This window comes from Dermacentor silvarum, chromosome 1, assembly GCF_013339745.2.
Source record: "Dermacentor silvarum isolate Dsil-2018 chromosome 1, BIME_Dsil_1.4, whole genome shotgun sequence".
NCBI lineage: Eukaryota > Metazoa > Arthropoda > Arachnida > Ixodida > Ixodidae > Dermacentor > Dermacentor silvarum.
This window is the reverse complement of record NC_051154.1, coordinates 76,321,086-76,336,748: the sequence shown is the minus strand read 5'-3', so window position 1 is coordinate 76,336,748 and position 15,663 is coordinate 76,321,086. Positions and strand designations below refer to the sequence as shown.

The following is a 15,663-nucleotide window of genomic DNA, read 5'->3' as shown; positions in this document are numbered from 1 at the left end:
CGCGATAGTTTTCCGTTTCTTTTTTTTCTGTCCCTCGATAAATGGCCGGCAGTATAGCTCGTACTTTTGCACAAATAACCGCATTCACGATTGCGTACGCCAATCTCCATGCTTGAGTTTACTGCTGTACACAATGTCATGTGGCTTGGCTGACGTTGCGGCACGGAAGGTGTAATATATGCCAGCAGCGCCTCTAGCTAGCGTATGCATATATACTATACTTTGGCGCGCCTGCAACGTCCATACATGGCGCGGGATCGAATGAAATGGGCGTCACACCGGAAGACAACCGCGGCATTACCTGCCGATGGGCGCCCGAACGATCCGTCAACGAGGTTCCAGGTTTTACCGGGCGGTGTGACTCCGGCTCGATGATCATTCTCCTGATAAAGGCCGACTCGAAGCATAATGCCTCATGATTGCTCCCATCTTGTCCCTATAGCTTCTTGACGTTGGCATCACTGGACTTATTTCAGCTCGGTGCTGGTTTATTAATAATCAGAGCTTTGGCATACCACGGTCCCAAACCGCTGCTTTTCAAGGGAATTAACGCCGTTCTTCCATATAGCACTCCCACCTCGACGTATACTGCATGGCGGCACAAATGCTTAAATTCTGAAAGTGAAGGCCCCAGGTCCGATTATTACCGAATAGTTACAACAGCAACAACCGTATACGGTGCCGCCGCAAATACAGCTGAAAATTCCGCTGTAATTCCGCGCGCCCAAAAGTTGGGGGATGCAGAGAGCCAGGCGAGTAAAAGAACGCGGGAAGGCATACAAAAGAACGCAAGCCGAACGTCGGCCCTTTGGGTATATACGCAAAGACGACTGGAACTCCCTATTCACAAGCCAAGCAGGCGTCTCACGAGAACACGACCGCGGGGTACAGCGTGTAACGATCCTAGAGCAGTTCGTTTTCGCACTTGGTCAGTAATGCGAGCGGCGCCAGATGCCTGCGTTATCACCACGATCGACCGGCGGTGAATGGCAAGAGAGGCATAGAATGGAGCCAAAGGAATCCTTATGGGTAATATATACTGGCCCACGAATCACAATGCAGAACAAGCAACATCGACGTGCCGTGGCATGACGATGGAAAAGCTTTCGCGTCCTGCAGGGGTTGAACGTGCCAGCATTCGCCCACCGCACACGCCTGCCCCGGTGATCTCTTCCAAGTAACGGGAAAGCTGCGTGCAGAGGCCACGCTTACAACGGCCGAACTTGATTTTTGTACACACGTCTCGTACACTTCTCGCCCGAGCTTCCTGTTGGCATCCCCGTTGCCGCCGATTTAAGTTTGAACCGTTCCTTTGGAGTGTACGAGCGAAGATATGTACTTGGAGTATATATGACCGTTACGGAACGGCATTTCGCAGCTGCGCCGTCCCTCTTTTTTTCTTATTTTTTTTTAGCTGCACGAAATTAAAAAAAAAAATCACCTGTGGACATTGAAAACAACTAAATCGGGTATTTAAACACACAATTATTACTTTTCTATCAAATTTTTCGCCCTCAATTCAGTAATTATAAAGTTCGTTAATTAATCTAATCTAATAATCAACGGTTCACTTATGAAAAAAAGAATCCTGGTGCGGTACGTCACTGATGACAGAATACCACAGGTTGAGTCCTCGTATATTCTATATTTTTAAGAGCTTGGCTAACGTTAGCTGGGACAACCTGTACATAGGGTGTTTTTTTTTTTTTTTTTTTTTTTAGCTGCACCAAATTTTTTTTTAATCACCTGTGGCAGATAGGACAATATTCTAACCCTTGGACTAAGCTACTGGACGAGGCGGACATCAGCGAGCAATCAAATGCGTAATTGTCTAATTAACACAATCTCACAAATTAAATGTTAACGAATTATTTACAACACATATTGCAGTTTACGAATAGTAGCTAGTGAGTTTGCAAGGCATATCGACTTGGAATGAATTCTGAGGGTAGCACCGGTCTCGAGATGTGCGCTGTCAAACGTGCAGTAAAAATGCACTGTTGTTCCACTTACTTTTCAGGAAAACGCTGCTTTATGCATTGAAGCACAAAAGCAACTGGAATGCCAAAGCATTGCGTCGCACTTTGAAAATTAACACCTCCAAACGAGTGTCATTCTGAGTATTCTTTCCAAGTGGATACACCGCCTTGCGAACTCACCGGCTACGATTCCTAAATCGCAATACGCGCCGTAATGTAATTACTTAAAAGTTAATTATGATAATTATTCAATAAGACCCCTATATTTCTTGTAGAACCAATGTCCACCTCATCGAGTAATTTAAATTGCATCTGCCACAGGTGATTTTTAAAAGTTTGGTGCTGCTAAAAGAAAAAAAGAAAGAAAAAATACACCTGTATAAGGAGCTACAGCTTTGCGTGACAGGAGAATATATAGAAGCCAAGGCATTATAAAAGACAGAAACGTACTCGAAAGAGATCAGCAGTACACGAACCAACTACTTCCGCAATACATTCCTTTCGGTAATTCCCGGTAAAGATACAGTTAACGCATCATTCTATTATTTCATAAAGCTCGAGCTCTGATGCTGATGTTTTCAAGCGACGAGTAACATGATACACCACTCCTCCTCTTCCCAATGAATGCGGTTGTAGTTACAGGGTATACACTGCTTAGCTCTCATGCAGTGCGGCTGAAACAGCCGCACACCACGCAACACCAGGAATGCACGCGCGCATAGTTAGTGGCACCGGAAGCACAGCGAACGCTGTGGCCCTTGGAAAAGGACTTTAGAGCGCGTCGAAGCAGGGCAAGTGAATCGGTCAACCGCTCAGTTTCCCGGTGCAAATCGTAGTATGTGCACGTCTCAACGACTCCGTGCGATGTCGTCAAAGCTAGTAGCCCCTGTCAGTCAATCAGGTAAGCCAGCCCCCCTTCCAGGGCGTACTGATCCGCGGCCGTGTTGTCTGTCTACGAGACAGACGCATGTACAGTCTGTTTCACACTTAGGGGAAATCTCGGAGCGCATTGCATCGCAATGCAATGCGCTCCGAGATTTCCCCTAAGTGTGAAACAGACTGTACATGCAATTTCAAGGCATACATTTAGAGGCAATTATATGAAAAACGCTGTTTTTCTCGCTTCTTGCTGGTCAATTGACTACGGCTGCTACGGGCTAATGCGCAGCGGCTTCCGAGCCAAGCACCAAACTTCAGCCATCTCATAGAGCTCATGACAGACGCGGAACAGCGCTACCGCGGGAAGTGAACCGGAATTGTGCGAGGTATAGATCGGCACGGGCAATGCAGAACGCTGGTAGTTTCTACGAAATGCGCGTACCAGTGGCCTCTGGTGAACGTGAAATCTATATTCGCTGCTCGGTGCGACGTTGCCCTCAAAACACCAGGCAGTCCATCTTCGCTGTCGAAGAGCTTATTGGCTACTGTGGAATCTCATTGCGGCGGAAACAGTCGTGAAACGCTTCGAGAAGCACACGAACCAAAATAGCTCAACTTTGTGTTTGTCCCGCAGATTCGACCTCCTCCGCCCAATAAATAAAGCGCTCGATTGCTGACCGCACGTGAGCGCGGAAGCAATCGAGAAACAAAAAGAGATTTTTAATTAGAACACGGTGGCCAATCTGTTCATGAAACTCAGTAAGATAATTCCAAAAAATTTAATATACACACAATATATATTACTAAAAATTTCTGCAGAGTTTTAATTCAGCTTTTATTGATATTTCTCCAAAGACTGTAATGTGTGTAATCAAACTTTTATGGAATTATCTTACTGAGTTTCATAAACAGATTGGTCTCCGTTTTTAATTAAAAATCTCTTTGTTTCTCGATTGCTTCCGCGCTCACGTGCGGTCAGCAATCTAGTAATATATATAACTAAATCTTGCGCAACTGCGGCTGCCACAGCACACCCCGATTCTTCTAAACCAGAGCGCTATTGTCTGCGCCAGTCGCCAGTATACGGCGGCTTATGACATTGATACGATACGATATCAGACACGATATCATGGGATTGGTGGACACTGCCAAAGATTTCGTCCAAACTTCCGTCTTTCTGGCTTCGAACGACCTAGCGGTTTAAGCTCCTCAGAACTGGTTTGAGAAGCGGCTTTCGCGGCACAAAAAAGAAGCAGAGAAAGAAGAAGCAGAGGTTGCTCTGTGTTCCCAAATGCGATAGCATATCGCGGCGCGGCGCCACACTACGCACGTCATATCGCCTGTTCGTACAAACGTGCACTTCGGTCCGTATAGGAAGCAAATCTTCCATTGAGACGTGCGGTGGCCGATGCAAAGATAACTCAAACAGGAACGCCGCGCGCACAGCCAGCGAGTACTGCAGGGTATATACCCCAAACAGGAAAAAGTTTTCGTAACACGGGAACCGAGAAAACAGAAAACGCGATTTCTTCGCAGCCAGTGCATCCGCCCTCAAATTGTGAAGTGCACGTGTCCCTGGCTACCGCAGCTGCAAGGCTGTGCGGCGAAGTCGCCAGAATTTTAGTTTTTGGCCAATTCCGTGCTTCGAAAACTTTGCGGTATATGCTCGCCATGACACCTCCATCTTTTCTTTAACTTCTATTACTTCACAGACATAAGTGCTGCGGTCAAGGCGTATTACAAGCAGCAGTATGGGAAAGTAAACCCACTTAAATGTTCATGGCCTCGAGCACTTATACATGGCAGCACAAAAATAAAGCCAATGTGGTGGCAGAGGAGCTAATTAACAAACCTAAAAAAAAATAGTGTTTTTTTATTTATTTCCTGCTGTCTTAATTTTGTGCTTACTCTTTCTCGGACGTCTAACAACTTTCCAAAATGACTAAATTTCATCATAATACAAGAATGTTCCTCTTGCGATGGCGTGCAATAGAAGCTCCGACTATCTTGACTGAAACTAATAAATCGGACGAAGAAAAGTGGGCAAACGAACTAAATCCCTCCAGAGCAATGTGTGGCACAGCCAGTTTGCAACTCGCCGATATACGATGTCCGGAAATCGTGGTCAGCGCCTTTTGCATGAACCACTGGAGTAACTTTCACGCAACGAAAGGTTTCGTCAAGTACACTGAAGCGGTGCGAATTTTTCTATACAGTTATTTCACTTCGCACGTTTAAATAAGCGCGTAGACAAGCGCGCCACACACGGTTAAAACGTTCGCCGCAAGTATATAAATCAATAAAAGAAGAAACACCATTCACCCCTGTTCGCGCAATAAATATCAATTAAAGTGCCAGCACCGGCCTTCCGACAAACAGCGCGCAAACACAAGCACACAAAAGACGTTCGCTTCCTGTGTCGCCATAAAATCGGGACACGTTCGATAAGCCTGCACACAGATTCAAAGAAATGATTGCGCATCTCATGAGATGACACATTCGCGTGAATTAAATAGCAGTATATTGCTTATTGGACGTTTGGCAGAAGGATGAGTGATAGCCATTAGATAGGGCCGCAATCGGCGCCCACACTTATCGCTCAGTCACCGAGCTATTCTGCCAATGCAATTATGGACATATTACTAACAGCACGAAAAAAAAAAAAAAAAGCACGAGGTCAGGATATTTACACGAACACTTATTTGCGTTCATTCTTTATTTTCTTTCACGCTGTTAGTATGTCTCAGTGTATATTACTCACAAGCCTAAGTTCTAATGCGAAGCAATTAAACAGACGGACACGCGAGTAATTAATTACCGCTACAACATTTTTTTCTTCTTCTCATGTTTGGGGCGTTCTGCGATACACCGGTGGGTCGCGCGACAATTTACGCTGTTTCAAGGAATAATGAAAAAAAAAAAAAAAGATTAAGACAAGAAAACACATAACCAAAGGTCAGGCGCCAGTTCTACCAACTAATTTTATCCTTGGAAGGAGAACCACCTAAAACAGCAGCATACACACGCGACATCACGATACGACACCAGCAGCGCCGAAGCAAAACATATCAACAATGACAAGAACGATCGGCACGCACGGAATATCTATAGGAGATACAGTAATGCCTTAACCCACTTTTCCTGATTAGAGAAGCTTTAGTCACTTGCGATAACTTGATGCGCTGACCGATAAAGCCCCATCACGCCGTTGACACGCGCAGCCACAGGACTTGCACGACAATTCACGATAGCTGGCGTATACTATGTATACCACGCCCGTTCAACGAAACATCGATCATGCAGGGGCAGTATTACACGGCGTCATTCTTTTCCATCGATTCTATATTCTTATCACGCATCGCAACGAGTGGCCGACACCTGCGACAACGTAAGCGTGTCATTCTGCCAGCCAATGACGAAGGGCAAAAAATGTGCAAGCTAGAAAAGAAATCAAGATTGCATATATACTTTTGCAATATTGCTGCATCACTGATTAGGTTCACATCATTGCATTCGCACCGCGTAGCTTTCACGTGCGCTCGCGAGCAAAAGTTTGGAGACTATACAGCTCCGAAACGTGGAACTGTTTCAATCCATTGAATTGGTCGAACACGTAGGCTGAACCGCTTGATTTCAGCCGGCATGCTCAGGCTGCGACGAAACTTTTGCTCGCAATTAATAGGCGACGTCCGCGGTGCGCGCAACACTGCTGAGGTTGTACGCGCAAGGCCTCCACATGCGCGCAACAACAAATAAAGTGTCTCGAATCAAGCGGCTGGAGGCCGCCACTTGGACAGCTCCATCATTACGCACAAACGCAGGCCAAACCACCACTCCGCGTCTTACTTTCGCAGAGAGAGAAACAAGTGCTCCGGCTCACCTTGTACTCGCTTGTTGCAATGGGTCGTGTGGACGCTGCAAAGAGAAGAGAAAAAATCATGAGAAAATGAAGGGACGAAGAAATTAGCGAAGAGTGCAAGAACTTTCCTCGGCATATCACGTATTCGGAGACAGTCGAGTATCACTTATATCTCCCGAGATGTATCTCACTCTTTAAATAAGGTCCACTTTACACAAAGTCCGCATGAAAGGTTCGCGAACATTAAAGATATAACAGATTAAAGATATACTAGTTACCGGCAGTGACTTGTCGGTGGGTATGTTTGCACAACAGAAAATACAGTGCTGTCCTCACCGAACTTGCCGTACCTTCTGAGTGAATGCGTGTTACTCGCAGGGAAACGAGTGAGGAACAACACATTCGAACTTATAAAATAACGATGATGCTTGATGGTGCCGCCGCTCGCGTGCAGGGCGTGGCAGTTCTCCCCACAAGCACAGCCCAGACGAAGAGTTCAAGGCACTATACAAGAGCACGTGCATCGTCGATAATATGTGCACCACCTAATGGAATACCTCTAGCGGCCCAAGTGGCTCGTTGTTAAAGGACCAATAGGTTTCGCCATCATTAAGTGCATCAAATTAAGTGCATCACCATCACAAAGTACAACCAGAAAACCATCGTAGCTATTGGTACACCATCACGCACCCGACATGCTAGTGCGATGGACTAGAAGGGGCCAGAAACCACGGTTCACCGGAGTTGTTTTCACATGTACATTGCATTTGTTAAAAAAAAAAAAAGGGGGGGGGGGGAGTGAAATGAAGACCGTTGTTGCACTGTGTAGCTCATCATCACATAACCTCGATACACCGCAGTTCGATACGAAAGGACAAGTTGCCGTCACTCTTCGCATAAATTCCGACTTGAATTTTTACTGTCATTGTCAAAATTCATTCATTAAGCAGACACACGTGCCGGCCTGCTAACGAGTACGTTTAATGCTAACCAGTGAAGCGCGAGGGGGCTACCGGAGCCGTCTGCCGTCAAGGTCAATTTTCTACGCCACTGCATCTGCTCACCGCGGCGTGGAGAACGAGCTACGTTCCTTTCGGTTCCAATGACGACGGACGCATTTGAGGCGGCCGCCCCCGTTATACAAACGGATTCCGTCGGTATCTCTTGCGAACGGCTAAAGCCGCAATAAAGTGACGAGACTGAGATAGTCGGTACATGCTTTGGGAGCAAGCAGCGCTAAAAAAGACAGAACGATAAAAACAGCGCACTGCTGCGTCCCGCATTTTCTCGTTGTGTCCCGCCTTGACGCGCTGTTTGCTCCCAAAGGCTAAAGCCGAAAATGTGTGTCGCTTCGTATTCCAACTACGGCATCAACGGATGGGGCAACTTAATTTGAATGTCCCTTCCCTTTAATTCATGCATACAGTACAGGAGCCATGATGGGACTGCAGAGAAGCAGCTCGCGACTAGCTCCTGCTGCCAGTCGCAATGTCAGCGACAAGATCGACAATGAATGTGGGGCAAAAGATAATACAAGCCGGAATAAGGTAATAATAAGCAAAAACAGGCCATTAATCGCTATCGAATGCTTAGAAGTAAGAAACTAGCCAGGAAAAAAAAATAGAGTATTGTAATAAAACCAATGCGCACGAACACGCACGTCGAGAAAAGAAAATAAGTACAGATTAACAATACCATATATTATTTAAGACTCTACTGTGCAGTAGATAATGTCGTGCGAACACATGCATGACAATTCAGTGTTATACAAGACGGCGGCAACAGAGAAGTATAATTTATCGTCAATGAAACAACTTTGCTTCCTATTATACATGTAATCTGTCATGTTTATTAGACTGTGATATAAATTATTTAGGATTCTAAGAATGATTATAGGAAGTGGAAGTGGACTGTCACTGCTGCCTGGTTTGCGTACATTCAGCCAGCAAAACAAACACTACTGCTAAATTCTATACATGTGAAGTTTGCAGAAGCTTTTCACCACTGCTTCCGAGATAGCGGTCTTTCACGTTGTCGATTCGGTGCGAAATTGCATGTCTCGATGAAGACGCCGCGACCACTATATCGGCTGTGCATCTCTCGGCACAAAGTAACGAGTTCTATACAATTACACCGGTGGCGGCCGCATTCCTATGAAGGATGAATGCGAAGGCGCTTATATACCGAAATCTCGGTGCTTTTTTAAGGAGGTAGTCAAAATTTTATCACAGAGACCATTCGCATACGGCGTAGCTCATTGCGTAGTTTTGAGACGGCGAACATAATCAAATACTCAAATGAACGACACGTGTTAAGTGTTAGGTTCGAAGCGCTACCAGAGTAGACACATATATACTTCAATGGCGAGGGAAAACTTCGAGAACTCACGCTGATGAAGTTAAGTATGGGAGAAGCAGTTACGCCAGCACAGAGAAGAATTACCAGCACTCCGTTTGTTTACGGAGTGCTGGCGGCGAGATATTGCGCGCGGCATGCTCTGCAATCTCTCACGTATATATACTTGCGAAGTGCTCGACAGCATCGAAAACTAAAATGAGCGTCCCGCCACTCTATTCTTTTTATCATATAGTTACAAGCGTGGTACGGGTGGGCGCATTTCCACACCGGCTTTGAACATCTGAACGCATAGTTTGGCCGGAGTCAAACCGGTGACCTACCTTGCGGCGGAGCATACGCGAAACGCAGAACGAAAGCCACCGGAAATCCACTCTCACCGGAAACACAAGCGGAAAAGAATAAAGGGATGTCAGAATAACGCCCTACAACCAAGGCCTCGGTTTTGAAATAGAGAGATCTGCAACGTGCATGGTCCTGCATGCTGTCCGCTCACGCATCGAGAGAGGTACGGATGCGCACACAGATACGCGTCTTAACCCGGGGCAGTGGATTGGTGGCGTCGAAACTGTTGTATATACCCGCCGCGCGAATTGAGGCGCTGCCACGGCATGCTTATACGCGCTGCTCTCCCGTCGGATTAGAATTTCGCTTCTCCCCGCATGCATGAGTGACCGCGGCAGGAATGCGCCTTCCGCGGCGACATCTCTCTTCCGCGAATAATAAGACCCTCCGATGCACGCAATCCTCGACTCTGCCTCGCGTGCGTGCTCTCCGAAAGGTCCAAAAAAAAAAGAAACCTTAGAGACAGACCATAGCCGAGACGATCCCTCCACGGCGTGCGCTCACAGCCGTGGGCGCACGAGTGCACGACGGTGCTTGCACAAGCAGCCTGACGCCACGGCATGCGTCCAAAGGACAACGACCGTGCGTATTACGCTGTATCCATCGTGAACGTGGCGTTTGGTATAACCAAGATGCGTGCCTGGGCCTGCCTGCATGCAGTGTGCGTCATACGAATAAGTGAACGAAACGGGCCGAACCTCAGCGGCCTGAAACGCTGTATGAGCAGGACATATAGCCACTATACTCGTTTCAAATTATGCGTATATAAGCTAGAATACTGGCGAGAATTTTTTTTTTTTTTTTGCGAAGTCGTTGCAGCGCCACGGGATGTTAACACGGGCGCTGTCTACACGTGTAACAACCAACGCACAGTGACAACGGTCGATTCGCGCGCGTGAGAACACTTATGTACAGACGCGTTCGGTGTTTCACGACCACGTCAGCTTGACGTCACTGCGTATCGCGACGCTGAGAAATTGTTCGTATAAGAGCCCACGATGGCGGCGCCCCGTGAACTGCGCATAAAATCGCAAAGCGCAGCTATAAGGTATAACAACCGGCTCAGCGGCCGCACATTCGACGTCCAAACTGCGATGGAGGTATAATGGTGACCCACAAGAGTCACCGTGCAGTATACCACGCGCTCTTAGCGCATTGCAGCCCCGAAGATACGGCAAATTGCTCGTTTCGACAGCACAAAAGGCGAGCAATACAACCCGAAACATGACAACGGCACGGTGGCCGTTTATCAGCTCGCGTGTGCGCACGCCCACGATGGTGAATCGCTATTAGATGCTGGGCATGACGCCAGGGGCTCGCCTACCTGAGCTCGTAATGTGAGAGCGAGGGGGCTGACGAGAGAGGACTCGGCGGCCGCGGCCGACGCGAGAGAGAAGAGCTGCGCCTCGGACGCCGCCCCCTTGTGCTCGCCCTCCCAAACAGGGGCGCACACACAGGCATGTCCCACTTTCTGAACGACCCGTAATCGCGCAGTGGTGAATCACTCGCCAAAACGCTCCTAAGACAGCGAGCGGGCTGCGCATCAAACCGATTCGCCGAGAGAGGACAACACACCGCGCGTGCGCATTTTACTTATTTTCCCAGGACTCTCCGGCGTATACGCGACGTGCTGCGATGCTCGAAGCTACGGGCGCGGCACCGGACACCGCTCCAGCCAAGCTCGCGCTTTACGCGCCGCGGTGCACCGGGATCTTGCGCTGCGCCAGCGTCAGGGAGAGAAAGTGGAAGCGAGCATGGCAGCTGAGGAACGCACACAAAAGGGGCGCCCGTAATTGGAGGGAAAGACACGGGGGGTGCCTCGCGAGCTGGAATTGCCGCCGCGCCCGTCGGCGACACGATGCGGGGAGCGCCGGAGAACGCACTAAAGATAGCCGACGATGGGGATGACCGCCTTTTCTGGCCACTGGACACAGAGAGAAGGGACACACAGCCGAGGGCTACGCGGGGCCGCGGGGAGTGGAAAACTACGTTGACCGCGGCGCTTTCGCGAGGCAAACGGGAAACCACCACAGACTATACATTCTCACAGCTGAAATCTCGTCTCGTGGAAGAAGAGAAAAAAGTGCAGGCCCAGAAAGAAATAGTCCGGCTAAACGCCAGCAAACTAGAGAACTATACGCATGGACTACGCGGGCGGGACACGTACCGCGCCATCGTAAATGAGTAAATTACAGGCGCTCGTCGCACGCAGCCGAAAGCCTATAATGTTGCCGTTCCAGTGTTTTGGCCTCTCCGATCTCAAACTCCGACGGAGGGCACACGTAGGGTGATAGGCGGCCAGTTATCGCTATCTCAAATTCCTATAGCACCGCCCCCTGGATCATTAAGATGTACTGACACTGGCGTGAGCTGCTGACGCCGCAAGGAAGCGTAGCACCGTGACAAGGAGGCTCGATACTATAGAGCCAACTTCCCCTTGTTTAACTGCGCGGCCGAAAAACGAACCGGCCAGAGCGCTCTTGCCGAATGCTTGGCCCATCCGGATGACAAATCGAAAGCATACGCCGCACAAGTCGGACCAAGGGAAAGCTGGCTTTCCTGCATGGCTAAGATGAGTTACAGCGGAGCGTTTTTCAGGGACTGCGTTGCAAGAGGCACGTAAGCAGCCACGGTCGCCAAGGATAGTCGATCCGCATGCGAGCTCCTCGCAACTAAACGCTGCTAAATAAACACACACAAGCAGTCAGGTAACTAAAAAAAAAAAAAAAATTACAACATCAGATTCCAGCAACCAGTTTTCTACGACTGGGCATTAATAACCTCAAGGTCATCTTGCTCTGTCGAACAGACGGCACATCGAAGCAACATTCTAAAAGGAGCGCGACTACACAACGCGCGCGATTCCGTTTGCGCGCCTTAAAAAAAGAAAATACGCAGCCAACGCTCTGGCTACAAATCCGCGTGCAAACGCCATCAAGCTTACGACTGACACAGAAAGGCAGCGCGCCGCGTATTCGCAACCGAGCGCCAATTTCCTCACAAAGGCAGCACTCAATTTTGCGAGTCTCACGCAACCCGCCGTCGATGATGGATCGGTGACGCAGTGCTTGGCCCCTTGACAGACATGACAGCGCGCCGCGAATAACGCCCTGACCTGACACACGCGTTCAAAGGAGTCACTCGGCCAGAGAAACGGCGCCGATCGGTTGTTTCGTGTAGACTTTCGCCGCGCTGTTCTGCATCGACGCGACGTTGGCATGCGAAGTTTAACCGCCATCGAGGCCCGTTTTTCACAAGGAAAGGAATAGGAAATGAAGATCGCACGCATCTGCACGGCAGCTGTCCCTCGACTGACACGCAACGCAATGCGCGGTCGGCGCCTGTCGGACGCATCTCCGAGAAGACAGATCGACACCACATCGGCGAGGAAACGAGGCGAAAGTGATCGCGCCCGCCACTTCGGCCAAAGCTCTTCGTCAAGCGCGCGGTCTGTTTAATGAATAAGCGACCTCGGCGAACACACAACAGGATCGCCGAACGACGCGGGCACCATTAACGAAAATGACCGAAAACGCAAGTGACAGCGCGAAACGGCAGTCGTTAAAACCCCCGTACGGTCCCAGTGCTCTTTTCGCCGCGGCGATTCGAGAAGAGCGACGCCGCCGGCGGTGGATGCAGCTGAACACGAGTGGCGGGCCCTTCCTCCGATCTCGGCGGGGCAGCCGCTGAACAACGAGCGAGAACAGCGAGGTCACGCAGCGGCCCGCGGTATGGCGGGGGAATCGGACGGGAGCGTCATCGTGACAGCGGGTGCGCGCCTAAACGGCGCCCCGTCAGCCGCGAGGCAGGCCAGCGGTCGGCGCCGCGTCATGTAATCACGGACGCCGCCGCGTCCGATCAGATTACCCATGCTACGCTCCGCGCGTCCCGATGCTGCCGCTGACCCCCGCGGCAGACAATCGCGGGCTCCGGCCGTCTCCGGGCGCCCGTGGTGCTGCCGAGGAACGCAGAGGACGGTCGGCCACCGCGGTCCACGAGAAAAGGCACGCGGCTGGCCTACATTCACGGGAGCGCGCTTGGGTCGGCCATTCCGGGCGCCACAGCTGATCGATTCTCAATACACGAGGAGAGGAGCATTGTGTCGAAGAACGCGGGCGTCAGGCCATTCAGAACAGCATGCCTCCATATAGGTAAACCCAAGGCGCAGGTTGCCATCGAAGGTGCATTGAAGGTGGACACTGTCGAGGAGAAAGTGGCTCTACACAGGAGTCGGTGGCACGTGAAACAACCGCAAAGGCAAGCGCAATAGTTAAATGGGATCGCTTCAGGCAACGCGCAAATGTCATCGTGTGAGCGCGCGACCCGCTAGTTCGGATATATGCCGAGTCGCCACAGCTATATATTTCGGTCCCTGAACACGCGTGACAGCGACGGACGCCTTTAAATACGACTTCCCCTGAAAGCGAATTATGGATGACTCTTACCTAGCCGCTCTGTTTATGTAATAACTTTTCTTATCCCCTCCCTGATATCCTCTCTCCTCTTACCCCACATATACGACCCTCCTGCTGAAAGAATGTCGAAACTGCGCTTTATGTCAGAGTACTGCATACACGAACCTCGATATAACGAACACGGGTACAACGAATTATCGAATATAATTAAGTAAATATAAAATTTGGTTGGCCATGTTTTATCACAATGGGGTATTCTATTCGTATACAATGAAATCGAAAATGAGGTATCCGACTCGGTATCAGTTATTGCGACGACCACTGATCAGGCCGCGTGTTCGGGTGTCAGCATGCGCAGACTGCGCTATAGGCAGTTGCTGCAGTCGGCAGTAATTTCCTTAATTCCCTTTCTTTTCCTTTATTTATTTAACTAAACTATTATTACTACTACTACTACTTCGCCAGATCCTGGCGAAGTAGTGGACGAGAATTCGACGAAAGCATTTCACCACATCGTATGGATATGTGCACACTCGTCCTTGAACGCGAAGATTCCAAGCGTTGAGAAAAAAGAAAGCACAGGAAATTGGTTTAACTGCTGTATATACGCCGCGTTTGTTACGAATGACAGAACCTTGGACGGGTTGTAACGGAACCCACCTCATTAGGTGTCAGCCTTTCGCTATCGCGTGCTTCTGATCGGCGTGGCTCAGCAGACTTCGTTCAGTTGATCACGTAACCGTGGGCGCCGGAGTAAGTTCTTTCTTATCTCCGCAACTCTGCACGACTTGGAGATTTGTTACTCCAGAATGACCTCCACGTTTCCCAGACGAAGACAAGGGTCCCACGCTCACTCGGGGCATAACGTATTTTCTTTTCAGAATTTAGGACCGCCTAAGGCACTAAAGAACACGTCACATTAATTGAAAAAAAAAAAAAAATGAGCAGCGCGCACTCTATTTCTTTCCACAACAAGCCCCCCGGGCACCGTTAAAATTGCACACAGGGAAAGAAAACAAATACAGTTAACAACGTGCCGCCCCCTTCCCCGCCCTTTGTTTTTGTTACCCGCGGTGGAACAAACGTTTCGGCGAGGCTTGCATAATCGCCATCTGTCCAATGTGAAATGACGCGCGGTGTAGCAGAGACCTTGGCGCCGGCAAAAGTGGGCTAATGGTGGAGCCGCTCGATGCAGAGTGCGGCGATTGGCGACGCAGGCCCGCAGCCCGCGAGGGAGGCGCGACCCTGCTACCGCGACGACTGGCGCGAGTCGAAGACGCCTTCGGGACGCGGGCAGGACGAGCGCGGATTAAGGCGAGCTGGGGGGCTGCGACCTTTGTCTGACTGACCTTGATAGCTTCTCGATCGCGCATCCATTACACGCATACTATATATCGCAGTGCAAGGCCCGCAGAGAAGCGGAGGCCAGAGAGGCCCGTCAAGAATCGCCGCGACGCCGCGCTGGTGGCGGGCACGGTAGCCTCCCCGTTGCGAGAAGACGTTTAATCCCCCAGTGCACCCATTACATTAGAATATCAAATCTGAGAGACGGGTCTGACCGACAAGCGCTGCCGAACGCCGCCGCGGTCGACGTCCCAGCTGCGCGAGCCGCGCCGTGCGGCAGCATCAGCCGCGGCCCGCGTCCGAGACAGCGGCGCGCACTTCCTGGCGCGGTTCACCGGACGACACGGCGCGCGTGACTGCCGGCCGTACACGGTGGACAGACAACAAAAGGCCGCCGGAGAGCGGCTCAAGGGCGAGGCCACCGACAACGCGGGGCGTCGGGGACGAGCACGTCGACCGCCACGTCCGCGCGCATCTCGCGTGTCCG

At 50.0% G+C, this 15,663-nt stretch overlaps 1 protein-coding gene across 2 annotated transcripts in view; it reads right to left on the bottom strand.

The window, feature by feature from the left end:
- Window positions 1–15,663, bottom strand: part of LOC119466526 (protein spire homolog 1) — a 200,882-nt gene that overhangs the window by 125,694 nt on the left and 59,525 nt on the right. For both annotated transcript variants that reach the window (XM_049669896.1, XM_037727052.2), the window contains exon 2: window positions 6,739–6,773. In XM_049669896.1, the coding sequence (XP_049525853.1) occupies window positions 6,739–6,773 (35 nt within the window). The remainder of the gene's footprint in view (window positions 1–6,738; window positions 6,774–15,663) is intronic.